Source organism: Scyliorhinus canicula, chromosome 1 (genome assembly GCF_902713615.1).
Source record: "Scyliorhinus canicula chromosome 1, sScyCan1.1, whole genome shotgun sequence".
NCBI classification, from domain to species: domain Eukaryota; kingdom Metazoa; phylum Chordata; class Chondrichthyes; order Carcharhiniformes; family Scyliorhinidae; genus Scyliorhinus; species Scyliorhinus canicula.
Genome location: NC_052146.1, coordinates 130,038,664 through 130,060,984, shown reverse-complemented (window position 1 = coordinate 130,060,984; position 22,321 = coordinate 130,038,664). Strand labels below are relative to the sequence as shown.

The following is a 22,321-nucleotide window of genomic DNA, read 5'->3' as shown; positions in this document are numbered from 1 at the left end:
TGTTACACATCCATTAGTTAAATGCTTGTCTCACTACACCGTCTACGGTGCCAAAATCTGCATGAACTGTATACGGCATGGAAAAACCAGATGATATTGCAAACTAGATGTTCAATATTTTACACTCGTGTAAACAATAAAATTCTATTAAGTTAACTTTCACTCAGTTTCTTTTCAGCTGAAAAACTGAACAAAATCAAATCCTAGGACATGTAAAAACTAGTCAGACCAGAACACCAGTATTGAAAGATTCATCCCGGTGGCACAGTGATTAGCACTGCTTTATCACAGCACCAAGGACCTGGGTTCAGTTCCTGGTTTGGGTCACTGTGTGGAGTTTGCATGTTCTCCCCGTGTCTGCGTGGGTTTCTTCCGGATGCTCGGGTTTCCTCCCACAAGTCCCGAAAGACGTGCTGGTTAGGTTAAATGGGACATTCGGAATTCTTCCTCAGTGCACCCGAACAGGTGCCGTAGTGTGGCGACTAGGGGATTTCTACAGTAACCTCATTGCAGTATTAACGTAAGCTTACTTGTGACACTAATAAAGATTATAAAAAATTGTAGATTTATTGCAACAAATGTGTCTACCAAAAAAAGTTGTCTTTCCCCCTCCCATGAATTTATCATGCTTGATATGGTTATGTCCTCCTCTTTCGCCCCCTCATATAGCTCAGTGGCAGTATCTAGTGCCACTGAGCATACAGATCAGAGTTGTGCCACATATAATCATAGGGTTGTGCCAATTCAGACAATTCATAGCACCCTATAGAAAATTAATACTTTACGGTGGCACAGTGGTTAGCACTGCTGCTTCACAGTGCCAGGGACTCGGGTTCAATTCTGGCTTTGGGTGACTGTACAGTTTGCACTTTCTCCCCGTTTCTGCATGGGTTTCCTCCAGGTGCTCCCGTTTCCTCCTGCAGCCTTAAAATGCGCAGATTAGATGGATTAGCCATGATAAATGGATGGGTTATGAGAATAGGGCGGGGAGTGGACCTAGGGAGAGCACTTTCAGAGGGTTCGTGCAGACTCAATAGGCCAAATGGCTTACTTTTGCATTATGGATATCTGAAGTCATTTTAATAAAGAAGCTTGCTTTTTTAGGGGTTCTCTTACTCGGTGTTGTATCAGTGGATTGTGTGTCATCGTCTGCTTCCTCCACAGCCTCCTCTCCATCACCAAGCAGGAATTCTATAGTCTGAGACAAATGCAAAATCACCAGTGTCAACCTAAATGAAATACAACAGGACTCGACAAATACAGGCCACACCACAGGTCAACCAGAGCATTCAAGTATATTTAATCATTCTATTTGTGCATAATTCCCATTCCATCTAAGAAAATTTACTCCCTCCATTTTAGTACTTTGATGCCTCAGACATTCAACTGGTCCAAATAATTCAGAGCATTTCCATTCCTTTTAGGCAAGTATGGAGGACAAGTGTTGCCCTGGGATGCATGAAGACCTCGCCTCTCTACCCCGCTGCGAAATATATCAACAGATTGGTCAGAACTGAATGAAGACCGCAGTGGAGTTCCCTCCAGCAGTGAAAAAAAAAACCAAACCCAATATACAGGGAATATCTCATTTATATCATCACAAATGGGAAAATACTTTGCACAGGAAGCACTCTCCTTTCACCATTTTCCTTGTACCAGTACTTCAACTGTCGTCAAGCCAAACCGTTTTAAAAATTATACCTCAGGGTTGTCATCTTCTTCAGACTCGGTCAGTTCTTCTTCCTCATCTTCTTCATTCTCAAAGCCCTGCTCATTATCAAGTTTATATAAATCTTGTCGTTTCTGACGCTCTTCCATGCGACGCAATTTCATGGCTTCCTGGAGTTTGGCTTTCAAAACTTGAAGTTTTTCCCCTGTACAATACAAAGATACAACAGTAAAATACAAGATCATTGAAAAAAAAAATAAACTGAGTTACCAATTCATTTTCTTCCAATTAAGGGGAAATTTTGCATGGCCAGTCCACCTACCCTGCACACCTTTGGGTTGTGGGGACGAAACCCAGGCAAATACGGGGAGAATGTGCAAACTCCACACGGACAGTGACCCAGAGCCGGGATCGAACCTGGGACCTCGGCCTCATGAGGCAGCTGTGCTAATCACTGCACCACTGTGCTGCCCTGCAAGATCATTTTTAAATGTACAGCAGTATACAACTACAATAACTTACTTTTTTGTCATAAAACTTGATTCATAAATTGATTACCCTCTTATGCCGTTTACAATTCTACGGCCCTAGGCCAAACGTTGCATGGCACTTCATTATTTTGCCTAGCTTCTGGTATACACTATTTTGTGAAAACAGCAGATTGCTGGTACAATATAGTTTTCACACACAATACAGCTTTAATTTTGCAGACTTTTGACTGTCAACAAATCGTGGCGCTTTAAAAAATTCTCTTATCTCTTCTTATAAGCTGCTATTCATTTAACCTAGCTAAAAGCTTTGACCTGCAACCAGAACAGAACCAAATATATTCATATTAAACTTTAAGAGTGGGATTAACATATGTTCAAACTCACCATACATAATTGAGTCACGTTTTACGGACTGCAGTGACAATTAAGTAATCATGATGTGCAGTGAAAGGGACTAGTTTGCAAATGAGCGCCTTGGAAGTAATCAAAAGTGGACTCCGTGTAGTGATTATTGCCCAGGTACCAAAGTCATTAATTTTAAATGCTTTACTTTACTATAACTACCATTTTGCACCCTGAGCACAGGGGCTGCACGGTAGCATAGTGGCTAGCACAGTTGCCTCACAGCCCCTGGGTCCCAGGTTCGATTCATGCCTGGGTCACTGTCTGTGTTCTCTCTGTGCCTGCATGGGTTTCCTCTGGGTACTCAGGTTTCCTCCCACAGTCCAAAGGTGTGCGAGTTAGTTGGATTGGCCATGCTAAATTGCCCTTCGTGTCCAAAAAGGTTAAGTGGGGGTTACTGGGATTGGTTTGATACGTGGGTTTGAGTCGGGTGCTCTTCGTAAGGGCTGGTGCAGACTCAATGGGCCAATTGGCCTCCTTCTGCACTGTAAATTCTATGAACTATGATTCGGGGCTTTTCACAATAACTTCATAAGCCTATTTGTGACAATAATGATTATTATTCAATCTCATGGCCAGAGGAGGTGTTTGTAATAGTTGCAGATCTGGACTAAAGCTCCATGTTGGAAAATCAATGCTACAGACTGATCAACAGCCATATATAATGTACTGGTAACAGTTATCTGCATTATATTATAACATATTTTTTTCAAAATAATTTTTATTCAAATTTTTCAACAACAAATTTTCTCTCAACAAAATAAACAAGGCATAGAAAAAACAGAAAGAAATACCCCTCCCCCAATACAAAGCAATAAATTAACAAAAAAGTAACAAACATATAGTTGCAAAAACAAACCCCCCTAACAGACCCATAATCCACCCCCCCGGGTTGCTGCTGAGATTGACCACCCCCTCACCCCCTAACACTCCACCAGGAAGTCAAGAAAAGGTTGCCACTGCCGGAAGAACCCTTAATCCGGGATTCCGGGCTCGGGGGCTTTGCGTCCCTCCACTGTAAAAGAATCCTACGCTGGACTACTAGAGACGCAAAGGCCAGAATACCGGCCTCTCTCGCCTCCTGCACTCCCGGCTCCGATGCTACCCAAAGATAGCGAGCCCCCAGCCTGGTTCCACCCTGGAGCCGACCACCTTGGACAAGGGCCTCACCACCCCCTTCCAGAACCCCTCCAACGCCGGACACGCCCAGAACATGTGGGTTCGATTCGCCGGGCCTCCCGAACACCTCCCACACCTGTCCTCACCCCCAAAGAACCGTTCAGCCTGGCCCCAGTCATGTGCACCCTATGCAGCACCTTTATTACAATATATTAAAGATAGGGTATAACGTGGCTTGTCCCACATTTATGGTGTCTCGGGAGGCCTTTCCCGTAGGTTTTGAGCAAGGTTGGCCCAGCACCAATCGCCCCCTCCCCCAAAATCCTGTTCGTCAGCTTCATCCACCCACCTCTTGCGGCAGTCTTTGGTTGTTGATGATGAGGGAAAGTCAGGTGATGGCATCTTAAAAAAACTGTTCTATTTTTGGACATGGCTTGTTCTCAGATGGCCAGATTTGAGACGCTGTACAGGGTGGATACGGGGACGATATTTCCCCTCATGAGACTGAGCTGGGGACAGTTTAAAAATAAGGAGTATCCCATTTAAAATGGTGGTGGAGAATTTCTTTCTCTCAGTGGGGTCCTAGCCTAGGGAATTCTCTTCCGAAGAGAACAGTACAGGTAGGGTCATTGACTATTTTGAAGGCAGAGTTAGATGACTTCCTGATTGACAAGGGACTCCGAATGTGTAGCAGGTAGACAGGAAAGTAGAGTTGGGACAACAATCAGATCAGCTGTGGTCTTATCAAACAGCAGAGTAGGCTCGATGGGCCAAGTGACCTACCATGCTCTTAATTCCTATGCATCTCTTATCATTGAAATACCTGCCTGGTTTTGTAGGTCCAAATTCCTCCATTTCTTTTGTGCCCAGGGTGACTGCTACCGAATCTGCTTTAAGTTCTTCCTTCCCATCAGCATAAGTTTTCCGAATTATGCTAAGCTCCACATGCCGCTCTTGGTTCTGTTTAACAGGCTTGATGCTATGTTTCAGAAATCGTTCCTTTAATGCTTGAAGCTCTGAATGGGGGGGGGGGTGGGGGGGGGAAGAAACACCTTGATATAGATATTGGACATGTTGCACTAACAGCACCAAAGCAAGCTCGTTTGAAATTTGCTTTCATGGAGCAGAAATTAGCTTGGCGCATTTAACAAAAACACTGAAATAATCGCTGAAAGCGGGCAGCATAATCAAGGATCCTTCCCACCCGGCTTACTCACTTTTCCAACTTCTTCCATCGGGCAGGAGATACAGAAGTCTGAGAACACGCATGAACAGACTCAAAAACAGCTTCTTCCCCACTGTCACCAGACTCCTAAATGACTCTCTTATTGACTGACCTCATTAACACTACACCCTGTATGCTTCATCCGATGCCAATGCTTATGTAGTTACATTGTATATCTTGTGTTGCCCTATTATGTATTTTCTTGTATTTTGTTTAATTCCCTTTTCTTCCCATGTACTGAATGATCTGTTGAGCTGCTTGCAGAAAAATACTTTTCACTGTACCTCGGTACATGTGACAATAAACAAATCCAATCCAATATGCATGTAAAAAGTTACGGTTTAAGATTAAATCTGAAACCATGGCATGTCATCAAAGACAGATTTAAGGTACTTGGCTACGAACAAGAAAGAGGACGAATAGGTTTTTGTTTTTAAAATTCAGCCGGTTAAGAAGATCTGGAATACACAGCCTGAAAAAGGTGAATATTATTGAATCTGCTTCCAAGGAGAAATTAAATATTAGAAGGAATGATGTTTCAGTCCTGTGGGGAGAAGGATTAATTGGATAGCTCTTTCACAAGCACAATGATTTAAATGGCCTCCCTCTGTGCTGTATCATTGCATGACTGAGAGATCGGTCATTTCAAATCACTGTTGTCACTTCATTGACATGCAGCATTCATTTGAATGGTTCTGGGTTCATTCATTCCAAACAGACAATTGAAAATGACTAAATATTCAACGTTATATTCAATAGCTTTTGACACCACATAGTTTACAATATCGATGTCTAACACTCCAAGACTACTCCCAAAATAATCCAGAACTACTTACCTTCTGAATATGCCTTCATTTTTGTGAAGGATACAGGCCCAATTAGTGGTTTACTGTAATCATTAATTCTTGACGTGGGGAAATCAAGAAATAACAATTTGTTTTCTATCACACTGCAGCACTGTTATCTGGATGTGCTTCTGTTACACCACTAAAATCAACAGCAATTTCTCGAGTTTCCACATGTGCAGGTAAACATGGAACTCCCAAAAGCTGCTGCCAAGTGATTCAATGCTTCACCATAGGGCGCGCTTTTGAAGACTGCCCACTGCCCTCCCCACCCCAACAAAGGCTGCAGTCAATCAGAAATTAATGAACTGATGAAACTTGCCCTTTCATGCCATTTGTCTCACTGTATAAACCATAAAAGGTGCATCTTCTTGAATAAGATGCAACTGGGTTTTAAATGGCATTCAATGTTACTGCTGAACAGCATCGTTGACTCTGAAAATAGTTTTATGTGTGAATACAAATTGCTCCAATATGATCAAATTTTTATGATCATTTTTAAAGAAGAAAAGTACCACAGACACAGGCCCTTCGGCTCTCCAAGCCCGTGCCGACCATGCTGCCCGACTAAACTACAATCTTCTACACTTCCTGGGTCCATATCCCTCTATTCCCATCCTATTCATGTATTTGTCAAGATGTCCCTTAAATGCCACTATCGTCCCTGCTTCCACCACCTCCTCCGGTAGCGGGTTCCAGGCACCCATTACCCTCCGTGTAAAAAAAACTTGCCTCGTACATCTCCTCTAAACCTTGCCCCGCGCACCTTAAACCTATGCCCCCGAGTAATTGACCCCTCTACCCTGGGAAAAAGCCTCTGACTATCCACTCTGTCTATGTCCCTCATAATTTTGTAGACCTCTATTAGGTCACCCCTCAAACTCCTTCATTCCAGTGAGAACAAACCAAGTTTATTCAACCGCTCCTCATAGCTAATGCCCTCCATATCAGGCACACCCCCCCACCCCCGAAGCCTCCACATCCTTCTGGTACTGTGGCAACCAGAATTGAACACTATACTCCAAGTGTGGCCTAACAAAGGTTCTATACAGCTGCAACATGACTTGCCAATTCTTATACTCAATGCCCCGGCCAATGAAGGCAAGCATGCCGTATGGCTTCTTGACTACCTTCTCCACCGGTGTTGCCCCTTTCAGTGATCTGTGGACTTGTACACCTAGATCTCTGACTTTCAATACTCGAGGGTTCTACTATTCACTGTATATTCCTTACCTGCATTACACCTTCCAAAATGCATTACCTCATTTGTCCGGATTAAACTCCATCTGCCATCTCTCCACCCAGGTCTCCAAACAATCTAAATCCACTTCCCTTTTTAAGTAGTGGAGTTACATTAGCTACCCTCCAATCTGTAGGAACTGTTCCAGAGTCTATAGAATCTTGGAAGGTGACCACCAATATATCCACTATTTCTAGAGCCACTTCCTTAAATACTTTGGGATGCAGATTGTCAGGCCCTGGAGATTAATCAGCCTTCAATACTATCAATTTCCTACTAATACGGATTTCCTTTAGTTTCTCCCTCTCACTAAACTGCATCCCCCAACATTTCAGGGATGTTATTTGTATCCTCCTTTGCGAAGATAGAACCAAAGTATATATTTATTTGGTCAGTCATTTCTTTGTTATCCATTCAAAGATATGCAGGTTAGGTGGATTGGCCATGATCTATGCGTGAGACGGCAGGGATAGGGTGGGAGTGGGCATAGGTAGGGTGCTCTTTCAGAGGGTCTATGCAGATTTGATGTTCTGAATGGCCTCCTTCTGCACTGTCGGGATTCCATGTTGTGCCAACTCTAGTGTTCTATAGCTGTAGGCCTGAGTTTAAACAGAGAGATTTTGAATTAGATATCTGTGGTGGGAGAAGTTTCACTAAGAAGTCTGATGGAGAACTGGGCCAGGTGATTGGTTGCATAGTAGGATCCCACCTCAACAGAGCATGAAGGTCACCTAGCCCCTGTTATTTGATCAAGATTGGCTTTAACTACAATCCATAACTCAATTTGAAATATTGTTTTCTATTTAAAAGGAAGAATAATCTTTTAAACATAAAAGGTCATGTGTAGCAAGCAGCATAACATTTTCAATTTTTAGATGCCTTTTACCAGCTGTCACATTGTTATACCATTTAACAGCGGTGGGGAATCTGGCTAAAATAACCAAAATAAATTATATAATTATAACATTTACTAATTCAATGATAATAAAATTAGACATACATGTTATTGGTGTCATGTTCTTGCCTTCACATTTTTAGAATTTATTTTAAAGTTTTGATTTTCAGCTTCCACCTCAATTCCATTTGTACGTTTCAATCATTTGTTTTCTATTCCATAAAATTAATTAGAAGTCAAAAATTTGGTACATTTTACTCCCTGGTTTGCTATTCATGGGAACACTTGTGTGTGACTAGTTGATTACCCTGCTTGATAAACATCCCTGCTGGTCATTTGGAAACATTGAAAATAGGAGGAAGCCATTCAGCCCTTTGAGCCTGCTCTGCCATTCATTATGATCATGGCTCATCATCCAACTCAACAGCCTGGTACTGCCTACTCCCCAAATCCTTTGATCCTTTAGACCCAAGGGCTATATCTAACTCCTTCTTGAAAGCATACAATGTTTTGACCTCAACTGTTTTCTGTGGTAGTGAATTGCACAGGCTCACCACTCTCTGGGTGAAGGAATTTCTCCTTATAAGAGATCCTTGGGTGGATTAGCTGTTACAAGGGGGCATAACTATAAGGTTCAGGGTGGGAGATATAGGAGGGATGTCTGAGGTAGGTTCTTTACTCCGAGTGGTTAGGGTGTGGAATGGACTGCCTGCTGTGATGGTGGAGTTAGACACTTTAGGAACTTTCAAGTGGTTATTGGATAGGCACATGGAGCACACCAGAATGACAGGGAGTGGGACAGCTTGATCTTGGTTTCGGACAATGCTCGGCACAACATCGAGGGCCGAAGGGCCTGTTCTGTGCTGTACTGTTCTATCCTCGTGACTTGACATCATATTCAAACCATAGTCAGAAAAGGGGAAATTCATACCAGAGAGATTGACATGTCATTGTGTGCAGCTTTCTTTCTTCAAGGCCAGAGGCAAGAGCGAATTGCTTCACCACTGACCACAAAATGCAAGTCAATCATTTTGTTGCTATGTGTGCCTCAACATAAATGCCTGTTGGCTTAAAATTCAATACTTAATAGTAAATATAACATCTGGGAAAGACAACCTTTGTTTTCTTGGGGCTCTTCCAGGTTTACAAATGCACCCTCATCTGCACAAAGGCGAGGTTTCAATGTTAGGTCTACGCCCAACACCCGTAATTTATCCAATTTGGATTTCCGTTGCTTGGTTAATGAAGTTGTCTCAAATTGTTTTCGTTCTTCTTCCGTGACATCTGGTACATCATTGGGAGGTTTCACCACAGCATCAGCTATTACCATACCAAGCTCTACACACGGATTCTCGTGCACAGTTGTTAGCCTGTCACTGGACCCAGTTTCCTCAGCTAGCTCCAAACAAAAAGAGGAATTGTCAGGTACTACGCTAGGTTCAGTATTTACAGAGTCTTTTTCTTTGTTTTCCAGGTCAGTGGAAATATCAAGCTGTTCTATTGTCTCAACCAGTCCTTCATTCTTTTCCACTGGAATGTCACTTCCAGCTGAATTAGGACATGTATTTTCTTTATTATTTGAATTGTTTAAGTTGGGTTCTTCGATTTCTGGAATCTCTGCAGTTGTGACATTTTCATTGTTAAGAATCAACTGATTGATCAGTCCAGGATCTTGAGGAATGGTATTTAATATTTCCATCTCTGTTGTGGAATCCGAGGCTTTCTGCAGGAAGCAAGGTTGATACCTAGATGACCTTAAAGAAAATTGTGCATCGTTTAGTTACGATCAAAAATTAATTTCGCAGCCAAAGAAACAATTTCAACCAGGAACAGTTTTGAAATAAAGCACACTTCTACAAAGAATATTTTTGTTAATGAATAACACTTTATACTACAAGTTAGGCAAGTCCTGTAAATGTAGTAATGCTTTGCATAACTTCAGAACACAAAAGCAGCTACTCCAGGAGCAAAACATACTTTATGGCAGATGTTGTGCAATAACAAGCTGTTCTACTGGAACAGAACATTTCTATCCTCACATGTGGCTTTTCTCTCTTACTAGATTAGTTTAAGACATTTCTCTAGTATTTAAACAATGTGCTTTTTAGCAATAGAGCTTTTTAATACAACACATGGACCAAAGCAGCACTGGGAAGCAAGAAGTAATTTATGTTGAAGCAGTGGTTTGATTTTTCTGACTTGGCAAAGATGGAGAGGATTGGTCCAAAGGGGTGATTTGTACAAAATTGTTATACACTTCTAGTTATATTATACAGAAGCACAAATACAGTAGAAAAAACCCATTCATATTTTCAGCAGCAGTAGAGGACGAAATATGCAGAAACCAGAAATTTGAAAAAGCTAAACACAGATTTGATCCCGTCTCTTATCCCCCTCCCACCAAAGACATTTTAAATCCAGCTCACTGAAAAGTAAATCCAGTGTAGTTATAAATTTCTCGATCCTAGTTACGTGGAGAATTAAAATGTTATAACATCCAATTATTATATTTTACTCCTGAGCCCATTTAAGAAAAGCGTATCTTTATGCAAATCAGTAGATCCATCACAACCAATGCAGGATAATTGAAATGTTATCACCGTAGTGTAGGGAAATGTGACAGCCAAAACTCAAAAGTGAACTTTCATTAGTGCCACAAGGTATTTTATATTCACCTGAACAAGCAGGTAGGACCTTTTGTTTTCCATCTCAACATTGCCAACACAGTAGCACATTCTCAGTTCTGTACTGAAGTGTCAGAACAGATAATGCAGTGTGTTCATGATGTGCTTCGGACACGTGATCTTTTATTAATCAGAGATGGGCATGTTTTCACTGTGCAAAGGTTGACACATTGACATGCTCCTAATAGTACAGCATTGAAACCAGCAAATCTTATAGTTATTACACTTCAAAAATAATCAACTATGAAGCACTTTGCAATGCCGAAAGGAAATAAGGCATCATAGTTATTTCTTTTTTTTAACCAGTCGTCTAGTGTACTGAATTAACTCTTGAAATTCTAATTATGGGACGTCCGGTTGCGGCTATGCGGAGCTAAGCCGCACGTTCAGCAGCTCCTGCTTTAATAGGACTTGTGGACTCTTAAGGGCCCCAAACGGCGCTGATTCGACGATTCCCAGTGGATAAAGGGGTCTGGAGCAAAACCCCCCGGGATTTATGGTGCGGACTCGGAGTGGGGCAAGGAGAAAAACGGCAGCAGCTCCCTTGGAAAAGCGGGGGAAGGTGGACAAAATGGAGGCCGGTGGAGCCCCTGAGGAGTGGAGGCAGTGGGCGGAGGAGCAGCAGGCGGCCCTTCTGCGCTATTTTACGGAGCTGAAAGGGGAGTTGTTGGAATCCCTGAAGGTAACGACGAGTAAGCTGCTGGAGACCCAGACAACCCAGGGTGCAGCGATACTCGAGTTGCAGCAGCAGGCCTCTGAGCGCGAGGATGAGGTTTCGGCCCTCGTGGGGAAGGTGGAGATACACGAGGCGCTTCATAAAAAGATCGGTTCGAGGAGATGGAGTTTCGGTTACGGAGGAAGAACTTGCGGATCCTGGGCCTCGAGGAGGGGCTGGAGGGGTCGGACCTGCCGGCCTATGTGGCCGTGATGCTGAACTCGCTGGTGGGGGCAGGATCCTTCCATCTGCCCCTGGAGCTGGAGTACTGGCCAGGCGGCCTAAGGCGAATGAACCCCCGCGGGCGGTGCTGGTGAGGTTCCATCGGTTCAGTGACTGGGAGTGTGTTCTGCGATGGGTCAAGAAGGTGAGGAGTAGCAAGTGGGAGAATTCGGTAGTGCGTATCTACCAGGACTGGAGTGCGGAGGTGGCGAAGCGGAGGGCCGGGTTCAACCGGACGAAGGCGGTGCTCCACGGAAAGCAGGTGAAGTTCGGCATGCTGCCGCCTGTGCGCCTGTGGGTCACCTACAAGGACCGGCATTGCTATTTTGAGTCCCCGGAGGAGGCGTGGGCCTTTGTGCAGGCTGAAAAGTTGGACTCAAACTAGAGATTGGGGGCTGTGGGAGTTTTGTTATTTTTGTATCACTGTCTATGCTGTTGCTGGTTATTCTGTTTGTTTCTGTTTTTTCACTCGCTTTCGGACGATGTGGGTTATGGTTTTGTGTTTTAAGGGGGGTACTGGGGTTTGTGGTTGATCTGTGTTTTTGTTTGTACGGAGTTGGTGGATGGGTTGGGACTGCTGTTTGGGAGCTGCGTTGGGGGGGGGGGGGGGGGGGGGGGGGGGGCAGTGTGAAAGCGCGGGCTTTTCTCTGGTTTCCCGCGCTGCGGGACGAGGGGGGTGGAGCTGGTGGCAAGGGGCGTGGCTATCGGATCCGTTTTCCCGCGCTCAAGCGGTGCCAAGGAGCTGATGCAGGGGAGGAGGGGTGACCTCATATTGGGAGGGGTCGGAGTTAGGGCAGAAGCTGCCGGGGTCAGCAGAAGTCAGCTGGCTCACGGGAGTACTATGGAGGGAGCGTCGCGGCTGGGGGGGGGGGGGGGGGGGGGGGGGGGGGGGGGGGGGGGGGAGGGAGAGGAGAGAGGAGAGAGAAGAGAGAGAGAGAGATATCCAAGGTTGCTGCTGGATTGGCCAGCGAGGAGTTGGTGTGGGTGGGTGGGGGGGGGGGGGAAGGTTCTATTGCCATGGGAAACGGGCCGAATGGGTGCTGGCTAGGGGCGAGCAGTCGATGGGCTATGGCTAGTCGACGGGGGAGGGGTGCCCCCTGATCCGGCTGATTACGTGGAACGCGAGGGGGTTGAATGGGCCGGTTAAGCGGGCCCGGGTGTTTTCGCATCTGAAGGGGCTGAAGGCGGACGTGGCCATGCTCCAGGACACCCACCTGAAGGTGGCAGGTCCGTCTGAGGAAGGGGTGGGTGGGGCAGCTTTTCCATTCAGGGCTCGGCTCGAAGAACCGGGGGGTGCCGATCCTGGTGGGGAAGAGGGTGGCGTTTGAGGCGGTGGCTGATAGTGGCGGCAGATATGTGATGGTGAGCGGTAAGCTGCAGGGGGAGAGGGTGGTGTTGGTAAATGTGTACGCCCCAAATTGGGATGATGCTGGTTTCATGAGGCGTATGTTGGGCCGCATTGCGGGATCAGTGCCCGCTTTGGCGTCTGGACGTGGGGTTGTTGGTTGATGAGGAGGTGTGTAGGAGGGTCCGGGGATGTATCGAGAGGTACCTCGAGGTCAATGATGCTGGGGAGGTCCAGGTGGGGATGGTGTGGGAGGCTCTGAAGGCAGTGATTAGGGGGGAGCTGATCTCCATCCGAGCCCATAGGGAGAGGGGGGAGAGGGAGAGACTGGTGGGGTGGGGGAGCTGTTGAGTGTAGATAGGAGGTACGCGGAGGCCCCGGAGGAGGGATTGCTGGGGGAGCGATGTAGCTCGCAGGCCAAGTTTGATTTATTGACCACCAGAAAGGCGGAGACACAGTGGAGGAAGGCGCAGGGAGCGGTCTACGAGTATGGAGAGAAAGCGAGCAGGATGCTGGCGCATCAGCTTCGTAAGCGGGACGCAGCTAGGGAGATTGGTGGAGTGAAGGATAGGGGTGGGAATGTGGTGCGGCAGGGGGCAGAGGTCAATGAGGTCTTTAGGGACTTCTACAGGGAACTGTACCGGTCAGAGCAGCCGTTGGTGGGAGGGGGAATGGAGAGCTTTTTGGACAGGCTGCGATTTCCAAAGGTGCAGGAGGAGCAGGTGGAGGGACTGGGGGCGCCGATCGAGTTGGAGGAGCTGGTCAGAGGGATTGGCCACATGCAGTCGGGGAAGGCGCCGGGACCGGATGGGTTCCCGGTTGAATTTTATAAGAAATACACGGACCTGTTGGGCCCCCTGTTGGTTAGGACCTTTAATGAGGCATGGGAGGGGGTGTTTTGCCCTGACGATGTCTCGGGCGCTGATTTTCCTGATCCTGAAGCGTGATAAGGACCCCTTGCATTGCGGATCATACAGGCCAATTTCACTGCTGAATGTGGACGCCAAGTTGCTGGCAAAGATCTTGGCCACTAGAACAGAGGACTGGGTGCCGGGGGTGGTACATGAAGATCAGACGGGTTTTGTGAAGAGGAGGCAGCTGAACACTAATGTGCGAAGGCTGCTAATTGTGATAATGATGCCGGCAGCAGAAGGAGAGGCGGAGATTGCGGTGGCATTGGATGCGGAGAAGGCCTTTGACAGGATTGAGTGGGGGTACTTGTGGGAGGTGTTGGAGAGGTTTGGGGTGAGATTTATTAAATGGGTGAGGTTGCTGTACGAGGCCCCAATGGCGAGTGTAGCGACAAATGGGAGGAGGTCCGAGTACTTCAGACTCCACCGTGGGACGAGGCAGAGGTGCCCCTGTCCCCCTTGCTTCTTGCGTTGGCAATTGAGCCTCTTGCCATGGCTCTCAGGGAGTCGGGGAGGTGGAGGGGTTTGGTGCAAGGTGGAGGGGTTTGGTGCAAGGTGGGGAGGAGCACCGAGTGTCGCTGTATGCAGACGACTTGCTGTTGTATGTAGCAGACCCGGTGGGGGGAATGCTGGAGGTGATGGAGATTCTTGCTGAGTTTGAGAGTTTCTCGGGCTATAAATTGAACCTGGGCAAGAGTGAGCTGTTCGTTGTATACCCTATGAGATCAGGAGGAGGGGATTGGTAGGCTCCCGCTAAAGGGGGCAGTGAGGAGTTTTAGATACCTGGGGGTTCAGGTGGCTAGGAGCTGGGGGACTCTGCACAAACTCAATTTTACTAGGTTGGTGGAGCAGATGGAGGAGGAATTTAAAAGGTGGGACATGCTGCCGTTGTCGGGTAGAGTACAGTCCGTTAAAATGACGGTGCTCCCGAGGTTTTTGTTTTTGTTTCAGTGCCTCCCCATTTTCGTTCCGAGGGCCTTTTTTAGGAGGGTGAACAGCAGCATTCTGGGATTTGTTTGGGTGCACGGGACTCCGAGGGTAAGGAGGGTCTTTTTGGAACGGGGCAGGGATAGAGGGGGGCTGGCGTTGCCCAGCCTCTCTGGGTACTATTGGGCGGCTAACATCTCGATGGTACGTAAGTGGGTAATGGATGGGGAGGGGGCAGCATGGGAACGGATGGAGATGGCGTCCTGTGGAGGCACGAGCCTGAAGGCACTGGTAATGGCGCCGCTGCCGCTCCCTCCAACGAGGTACACTACGAGCCCGGTGGTGGCGGCTACCCTCAAAATTTGGGGGCAGTGGAGGCGACACAGGGGGGGAAGTGGGGGGCTTGGTGGAGGCCCCGCTGTGGGGGAACCACCGGTTTGTCCCAGGGAACATGGATGGCGGGTTCCTGGGGGTGGCACAGGGCGGGCATTAGGAAGTTGGGAGACCTGTTCATTGACGGGAGGTTTGCGAGCCTTGGTGAACTGGAGAAGTTTGAGCTCCTCAAGGGGAATATGTTCAGGTACCTTCAGGTCAAGGCATTTGCTAGGCGGCAGGTGGAGGGGTTTCCGTTGCTGCCCCCGCGGGGGGTAAGGGATAGGGTGCTTTCGGGGGTGTGGGTCGGGGATGGGAAGGTGTCTGACATCTACAAGGTGATGCAGGAGGTGGGGGAGGCATCGGTAGAGGAGCTGAAGGCTAAGTGGGAGGTGGAGCTGGGGGAACAGATTGAGGAGGGGACATGGGCGGACACGCTGGAGAGGGTGAACTTCTCCTCATGTGCGAGGCTTAGTCTCATCCAGTTCTAGGTGCTGCACCGGGGCCACATGTCCGGGTCTAGGATGAGTAGGTTCTTTGGGGGCAAAGACAGGTGTGTCAGGTGTTCGGAGAGTCCAGCGAACCATGCCCATATGTTCTGGGCATGCCCGGCACTGGAGGAGTTCTGGAAGGGGGTGGCGAGGACGGTGTAGAGGGTGCTAGGATCCAGGGTCAAGCCAGGCTAGGGACTCGCGATTTTTGGGGTTGGGGTGGAGCCGGGAGTGCAGGAGGCGAAAGAGGCCGATGTTTTGGCCTATGCGTCCCTAGTAGCCCGGCGGAGGATCTTGTTGCAGTGGAAAGATGCAAGACCTCAGAGCGTGGAGACCTGGATTAATGACATGGCGGGATTCATTAAGCTGGAGAGGGTTAAATTCGCCCTGAGGGGGTCGGTACAAGGGTTCTTTAGGAGGTGGCGGCCTTTCCTCGACTTTCTGGCTCAACGATAAGGAACTGTGTCAGCAGCAGCAGCAACCCAGGGGGGAGGGGGTTTTAGGGGGATAGTGTTTAAGTTAATTTGCTTATTGTTAATTTATTTTGTTGTTTATTGGGTTTGGGGGGGGTGGGTGGGGGGGTTTGTTACATGCGTTGTTACGGGTGCCAGGGGGTGTTTATTACTGTTATTGTTATTATTGCTCTGTTGATATATATTTTTCAAAAAATTCCAATTAAAATTATTTAAAAAAAAAGAAATTCTAATTATGAAAATCGCTTATTGTCACAAGTAGGCTTCAAATGAAGTTACTGTGAAAAGCCCCTACTCGCCACACTCTGGCGACTGTTTGGGGAGGCTGGTACGGGAATTGAACCGTGCTGCTGTCCTGCCTTGGACTGCTTTAAAAGTCAGCTATTTAGCCCAGTGTGAATAAAATAAAAATTTGCTGTAAGTTATGCTGCATGACAAATAAACAGACAATATATATCCTAGACACCAATGTGAAGCACATGGTGACATCTAGCTGCTGAAAACAGTTACTACCTGCATTTTTTCAATAGGTTTCAGAATACTGAATATTTCCAGGGAAATTTTCAGTAGAGAACGCTTTCTTTTTAAGAAAAAAAAATTCCAATTAAGGGGAAATTTAGCATGGCCAATCCACCTACCCTGCACACCTTTTGGGTCGTGAGGATGAGACCACGCAGACATGGGGAGAATGTTCAACTACACAACAACAGTGATCCGGGATACAGTGCTAACCACTGCGCCACCATCTGGACAGAATGTTAACTTTTTCAGTACAATGTCATTTGTTTAATTTAATTCTTGGAAACATCCATACATTCTTGTAGTCTTCAAATTGACTAGCTGGTCACCAAGCTGATGAAGAGATTGCTCTTTATACTTTGGAGATCAAACTAAAGTCGATCTGTGTTTTAGCAATTGTAAGCATCTAAAGTTTACGAAAGTCAGTTTTCTGGGCTGCGCAAGTCTGGATTACAAAACTACCTATCTGCTTATAAAAAAAGATGGCAAATGTGAGAAACTGGAGTGTTGCACAAGTACAGAATGAGATGCTTCTGATGTACAAAGAACAATACAGCACAGGAACAGGCCCTTCGGCTCTCCAAGCCTCTACCAGTCATGATACTACCCTTTACCAAAACCCTCAGGAGATTTACTCTAGATTTACAAGTTATCATACAGAAGATATCTCTAAAATTGTTCTCTTACTTGAGCAAGGACATGGCACTTCCTTGGCAAGCTGGTCGTGGTCGTTTCTTGAAGAAGTCATGAATAGTTTTTGGTTGTGGCAGATGATATGGTAGAGATAAACTTGCCTCTGAGTAAAGAAATGCATAATGTTACTAACAGGGTTACAGGCTTTTCAACAACTGGCATTCCAGGTCAGAATGTTTTTGTTGCATGGCGGGGCAATGGTTTGTACTTTCCCCAGCACTGCTCCACCTCATGGCCCATCCTGCTCTGTCTCTCTCTCCCCAAACTAAAGCCTCGCATCCTGGTTATCATCTGAATAAATTGATTTATGATCCTCTCCATCACTTGGACATTCTTCCAAAATCAAAACACCCAAAACTGAGCATGACAATGCAACTGTGGTTCACAGAGGGATTTTAAAAAAAAATAAATGTAGCGTTCAAATTAACTCCTTCTCAAAATACACCATTATTTATAAAGCCCAAGATACCAACCTCAGTTGCTTTTTTAAAAAATATAAAAACATGCACTTGCCCTTCAACAACTTGCCCGCAACCCCACTACCCATGCTGGAAATCCTCAGCAAGTCAAGCAACACCTGTAGAGAAACAGACTTAATGTTTCAGTTGGATAATCGTCTTTAAAAACTGTATAAGTTTAGATGTGCAACAGGTTAAGGACAAGCACATAGCCATAGATGAATGAAAATAAAGTTTTTTTCAAAAAAAGTAATTTTACGGGATGAGGGCGTCACTGGCCAAGCCAGCGACTGCCCATCCCTAGTTGTCCTCGAGAAGATGGTGGTGAGCTGCCGTCTTGAACTTGAAGATTCTTGAACTTTATAATAGGCTTAAAGGCAGGCGACATTAAATGACAAGATCTAATAATACAAGGCAAAAGGAAATTGCAGTGGCACAAATAAAGGTACAAAGATGGGTCTGAGGAAGCGCAAATGGGAATATAAGAATCAGGCAATGGTTATGATCAAAAATTGTTGAAACCAATACCAAGTTTGAAAGGCTGTAAAGTACCAAATCAAAAGCGGTGCAGTCTAGAGGAAACCAATGCGACACCAGGAGAATGTGCAAACTCCAGTCACCCAAGACCAGAATTGAACTGGGGTCCCTGGTACTGTGAGGTAGCAGTGCTACCCACTGTGCAACCCTATATCCATCTGTGGATCCATACTACTTTACCCTCTTGAACAGTTTCCTAAAATTTGCAGTACTCCTCAACCATATACGTAATATATGTACACCAAACAAATGTATTTCTTTTGTCGAAAGACTAATTCTACATCAAATCGCTAAAACTGAGCAGCAGGAAGTAACAAAAGGAATCATATGTACAGGCAGTCCTCAGACTTGCAACACAATTGGTTCCCAAAAACCACGCTGCAGCGTAAACGTCATAAAGTGGTTAGCACAGTTGCTTCACAGCTCCAGGGTCCCAGGTTTGATTCATGGCTGGGTCACTGTCTGTGCGGAGTCTGCATGTCCTCCCCGTGTCTGTGTGGATTTCCTCCGGGTGGGTGCTCCGGTTTCCTCCCACAGTCCAAAGATATGCAGGTTCGGTGGATTGGCCATGCTAAATTGCCCTCAAGTGTCCAAAAAAAGTTAGTTGGGGTTCCTGGGTTACAGGGATAGGGTGGAAGTGTGGGGTTAAGTAGGGTGCTCTTGATTAAAATGCGTTAGAGGGTTCGTCAGCAGAGCGGTCGCAGGTCCATGAAGTCAGGGCTTTTTGCAGGGGGCCCCCCAAAACAAAAATTAAAGTTCCGCGAAATCAGGAGAACTGGACCCTCGGGAGCAGAGCGATCCGGCAGCACCCCCCCAAACGCAAGCGGCGGCCCAGACCGAAGCGGGGGCCGAACCTGCAGGGAGGAAGGAATGGAGGAGCGACCAACGACACCTCCCCCAGCAGAACGCAGGGTGCAACGAGCGGCGGTCCGGACTAAGCAGCGGGGACCGACCGACCGACCGATCCCCCCCCCCCCCCCCCCCCACCACGAGGCAGGAACAAAGAGTGACTCCCAACCAGAAGCCTCCCTCTCTCGACCCTGGGTCAGTGAGGGAAAAGAATGGAAAAATCAACTTTTGCAAAAAACAAAAAAATCTTTTTTGCACTTTTTTCTCACCCAAAACAAGTTATCCTGAAAATAATTTTGTAAAACTGGAAAAATAAAGTGGTAAAGGAGAGTAGGGAGGGGAAAAGAAAAAGGGAAGAAACAAACAAAAAAAAAAGGGGGAAAAGAAAGGGAGGGGAAAAAAAAGGGAAGGGGGGGAAAAAAGCCAGAAGGGAGCCAAAGCAGAGGCAGAAGGGGCACCAAAGGCAGACGGGGCAATGGGCGAGCCAGTTCAGAAGAGCTAATCAGCGCACAAAGCGGCGGAATGGAAGTATCGCCGCATCAAAAAGAGCTGGGCAGACAGTTGCATTCTCCCCTGGGGCCGGGGGGGGGAAGAGAGAACTGGAACTGGAAGGCAGCCTTTGCCGAGGCACTAACGGAACATCAGCAGGTAAACAAGGCAGAGGCTAGGGCAGACATCGAGGCCGCAGTGCAGGCAGCAATGGCCAAGGCCCTGACAGAGGTGCAGCAGGCCCTGGTCAGAGCAGAGGAGAAACTGGAGGCCCCAGGGGAGAAGCTGGAAGCCCAAGAGGCGACCATTAAGGAGCTGGAGAAAGCAGCGACTGACATGAGCGACTGGATCATGGTCCTGGAGAGGGAGGTGGCGAGACTGGGCACGACACAGGGGAGCCTGAAGGGCAGAGCGGACGACCAGGAAAACCGCTCGAGGGTAAAATGTCAGGATAGTGGGCCTACCAGAGGGGATCGAGGGTAGAAACCCCACGACATACGTGGCTGAGATGCTGGGCAACTTAGTGACAAGGGTAACCTTTCCCAACCCACCAGAAATGGACAGAGCACACCGGTCGCTGCACCCAAAGCACAAAGCAGGGGATCACCCGAGAGCAGTCATAGCCAAACTGCACCGGACCAAGACAGGGAAACAATCCTGCGCTGGGCCAGGAAAAACAGAACCTGCAGATGGGAAGGACGCTCCATTAGAATTTACGAGGACATTGGGGCAGACCTAGCCAGGAGATGGGCAGAGTTCAATAGAACGAAAGCAGCTCTTCACAAGAGCAACGTGCGTTTTGGTATGCTGTACCTAGCGAAACTCTGGGTCACATAGCAAAAAAGAGAATACTTCTTTACAGCCCCCGCCGAAGCAAACAAGTTTGTTGAGGAAAATGGGCTGGAAACCAGCAGCGAGGGTAGAAACGAGGGGCCCCTGGCAAGGGAGGGTGTGAAGGGGGGTGTGAGGCAACGCCAGGCCCCCCGCCCCACGAGCGTACCCTGAACAAAGAACAAACCACTGCCTGAGGGACCGCTTCAGGTGGCAGGCCAGGCCCCAGCACGAGGGGATGAGTGTAGCGGAGAAGGGAGAGCAAGCAAGAGGACTGCAGGGTAGGATAGTGGAAGAGCGGGCAGAAAACCGCAGAGGCCGGGCAGGGAAGAAGCGAGACAGTAGCTCCTGAGAGGGGGGACACCGCACGAGCAGGAAAGCTAGCACTGGGGGCATGCAACAAAGCAGGGCTGCAGCACGCCCGAAACAGGAGGGGGGGGGGGTGCCAGGCAGGGGGTGGGGTGATCACTCAGAGGCGGGAGAGCAAACGGGGGTAAGAGGGACAAAGGAGGGGTATACGGGAGAGGGAGGAACAGGGAGAGACAGGGAAGGAGGGACAAACAAGGCGAGAAAAGGAATAGGGATACAAAGTGCCACAACCAAGGGCTCGAAACAAGGAATCGCTGCAAGCAACCACCCAGTGGGGACTACCCGCATGGCGGACACACAGTGGGCGGCCATGTTGGGTGCCCCCGGGACAAGGGGAAACCCCGGAGCGCAGGGACCTGACCGCATGGAGAGAGCAGTGACAGCGGCCATCCTGGACGGCCCCCTAACAAAGGGAAACCCCGGTGGGCAGGGGTGTGTCCACCAGTTAAGTATGGTTAATCCCACAGGAACGAGGGGGCAGAAGCCCCCCACCAGGATAGTCACCTGGAACGTAAGAGGACTCAACGGCCCAGTGAGGAGATCCAGAGTCCTCACCCACTTAAGAAATATTGAGGGCCGACATAGTCTTCCTCCAAGAGACACACCTGAGAGAGCAGGACCGACTGTGGGTAAGAAAGGGCTGGGTGGGACAAACCTACCATTCCTGCTATGGGACTAGGGCTAGGGGGGCGGTATGTCATGGTCAGCAGGGCCCTGGATGGGGCACCGGTAGTACTAGTTAATGTGTACGCACCCAACTGGGACGACACGAGCTTCATCAAGAAAACCATGGCAGAAATCCTTGACATAACGACGCATCGACTAATCATTGGGGGGAGAGGAGAGAGGAAGGAGGAGGAGGCGGAGGAGGAGGAGGAGAAGGAGAAGGAGGAGAAGAAGAAGGAGAGAGAGAGAGAGACGGGGGACTTCAACTGTGTACAGGATCCAAAGACAGATCAAACCCCAAAACGGGGAAAACCTCAATCATGGCAAGGGAACTCAGCCACTTTATGGAGCACAAGGGAGCAGTGGACCCCTGGAGCTCACCCACCCAGGGGAGAAGGAATTCTCCTTCTTCTCCCCAGTACACAACGTATACACCAGAATTGACTTCTTTGTGGTGGGGAAAACGGTGCTTCCGGGGATAGACAAAGTGGAATACTACGCAATTGTGATATCAGACCTCGCTCCACACTACATGGACGTGAGGCTGGAGACGGGCAGGGCCCAACGTCCCACAGGGAGGTTGGACGTTGCCCTACTAGCTGACAAGGCCTTCAACAAAAGGATAGCGCGGGCCATAGCAGAGTACACAGAGAACAACCAGAACGGGGAGGTCTCACCCTCCACGTTCTGGGAAGCTCTAAAGGCCTTACTAAGAGGGGAAATCATTGCTTTCAAAGCGCGAAGAGATAGGGAGGAAAGGGCGGCTAGGCAGCAGCTGGTCGACTCCATACTGAAGGTAGACCGTAAATACTCAGAGGCCCCGACCGTAGAGGAAAGAGCTACAAAGGAGCTTTGACCTGCTCTCCACCAGGAAATCAGTGCAC

The 22,321-nt window shown here is 47.8% G+C and overlaps 1 protein-coding gene across 1 annotated transcript in view; it reads right to left on the bottom strand.

Moving 5' to 3' along the window:
- The window catches only part of LOC119967462 (claspin), a 75,761-nt gene that overhangs the window by 32,916 nt on the left and 20,524 nt on the right, over positions 1-22,321 (bottom strand). The window contains exons 7-11 of the mRNA XM_038800030.1: positions 17,233-17,341; positions 9,003-9,640; positions 4,509-4,697; positions 1,702-1,874; positions 1,117-1,198 (exon numbers count right to left, since the gene is read on the bottom strand). Coding sequence (XP_038655958.1) covers positions 1,117-1,198; positions 1,702-1,874; positions 4,509-4,697; positions 9,003-9,640; positions 17,233-17,341 — 1,191 coding nt within the window. The remainder of the gene's footprint in view (positions 1-1,116; positions 1,199-1,701; positions 1,875-4,508; positions 4,698-9,002; positions 9,641-17,232; positions 17,342-22,321) is intronic.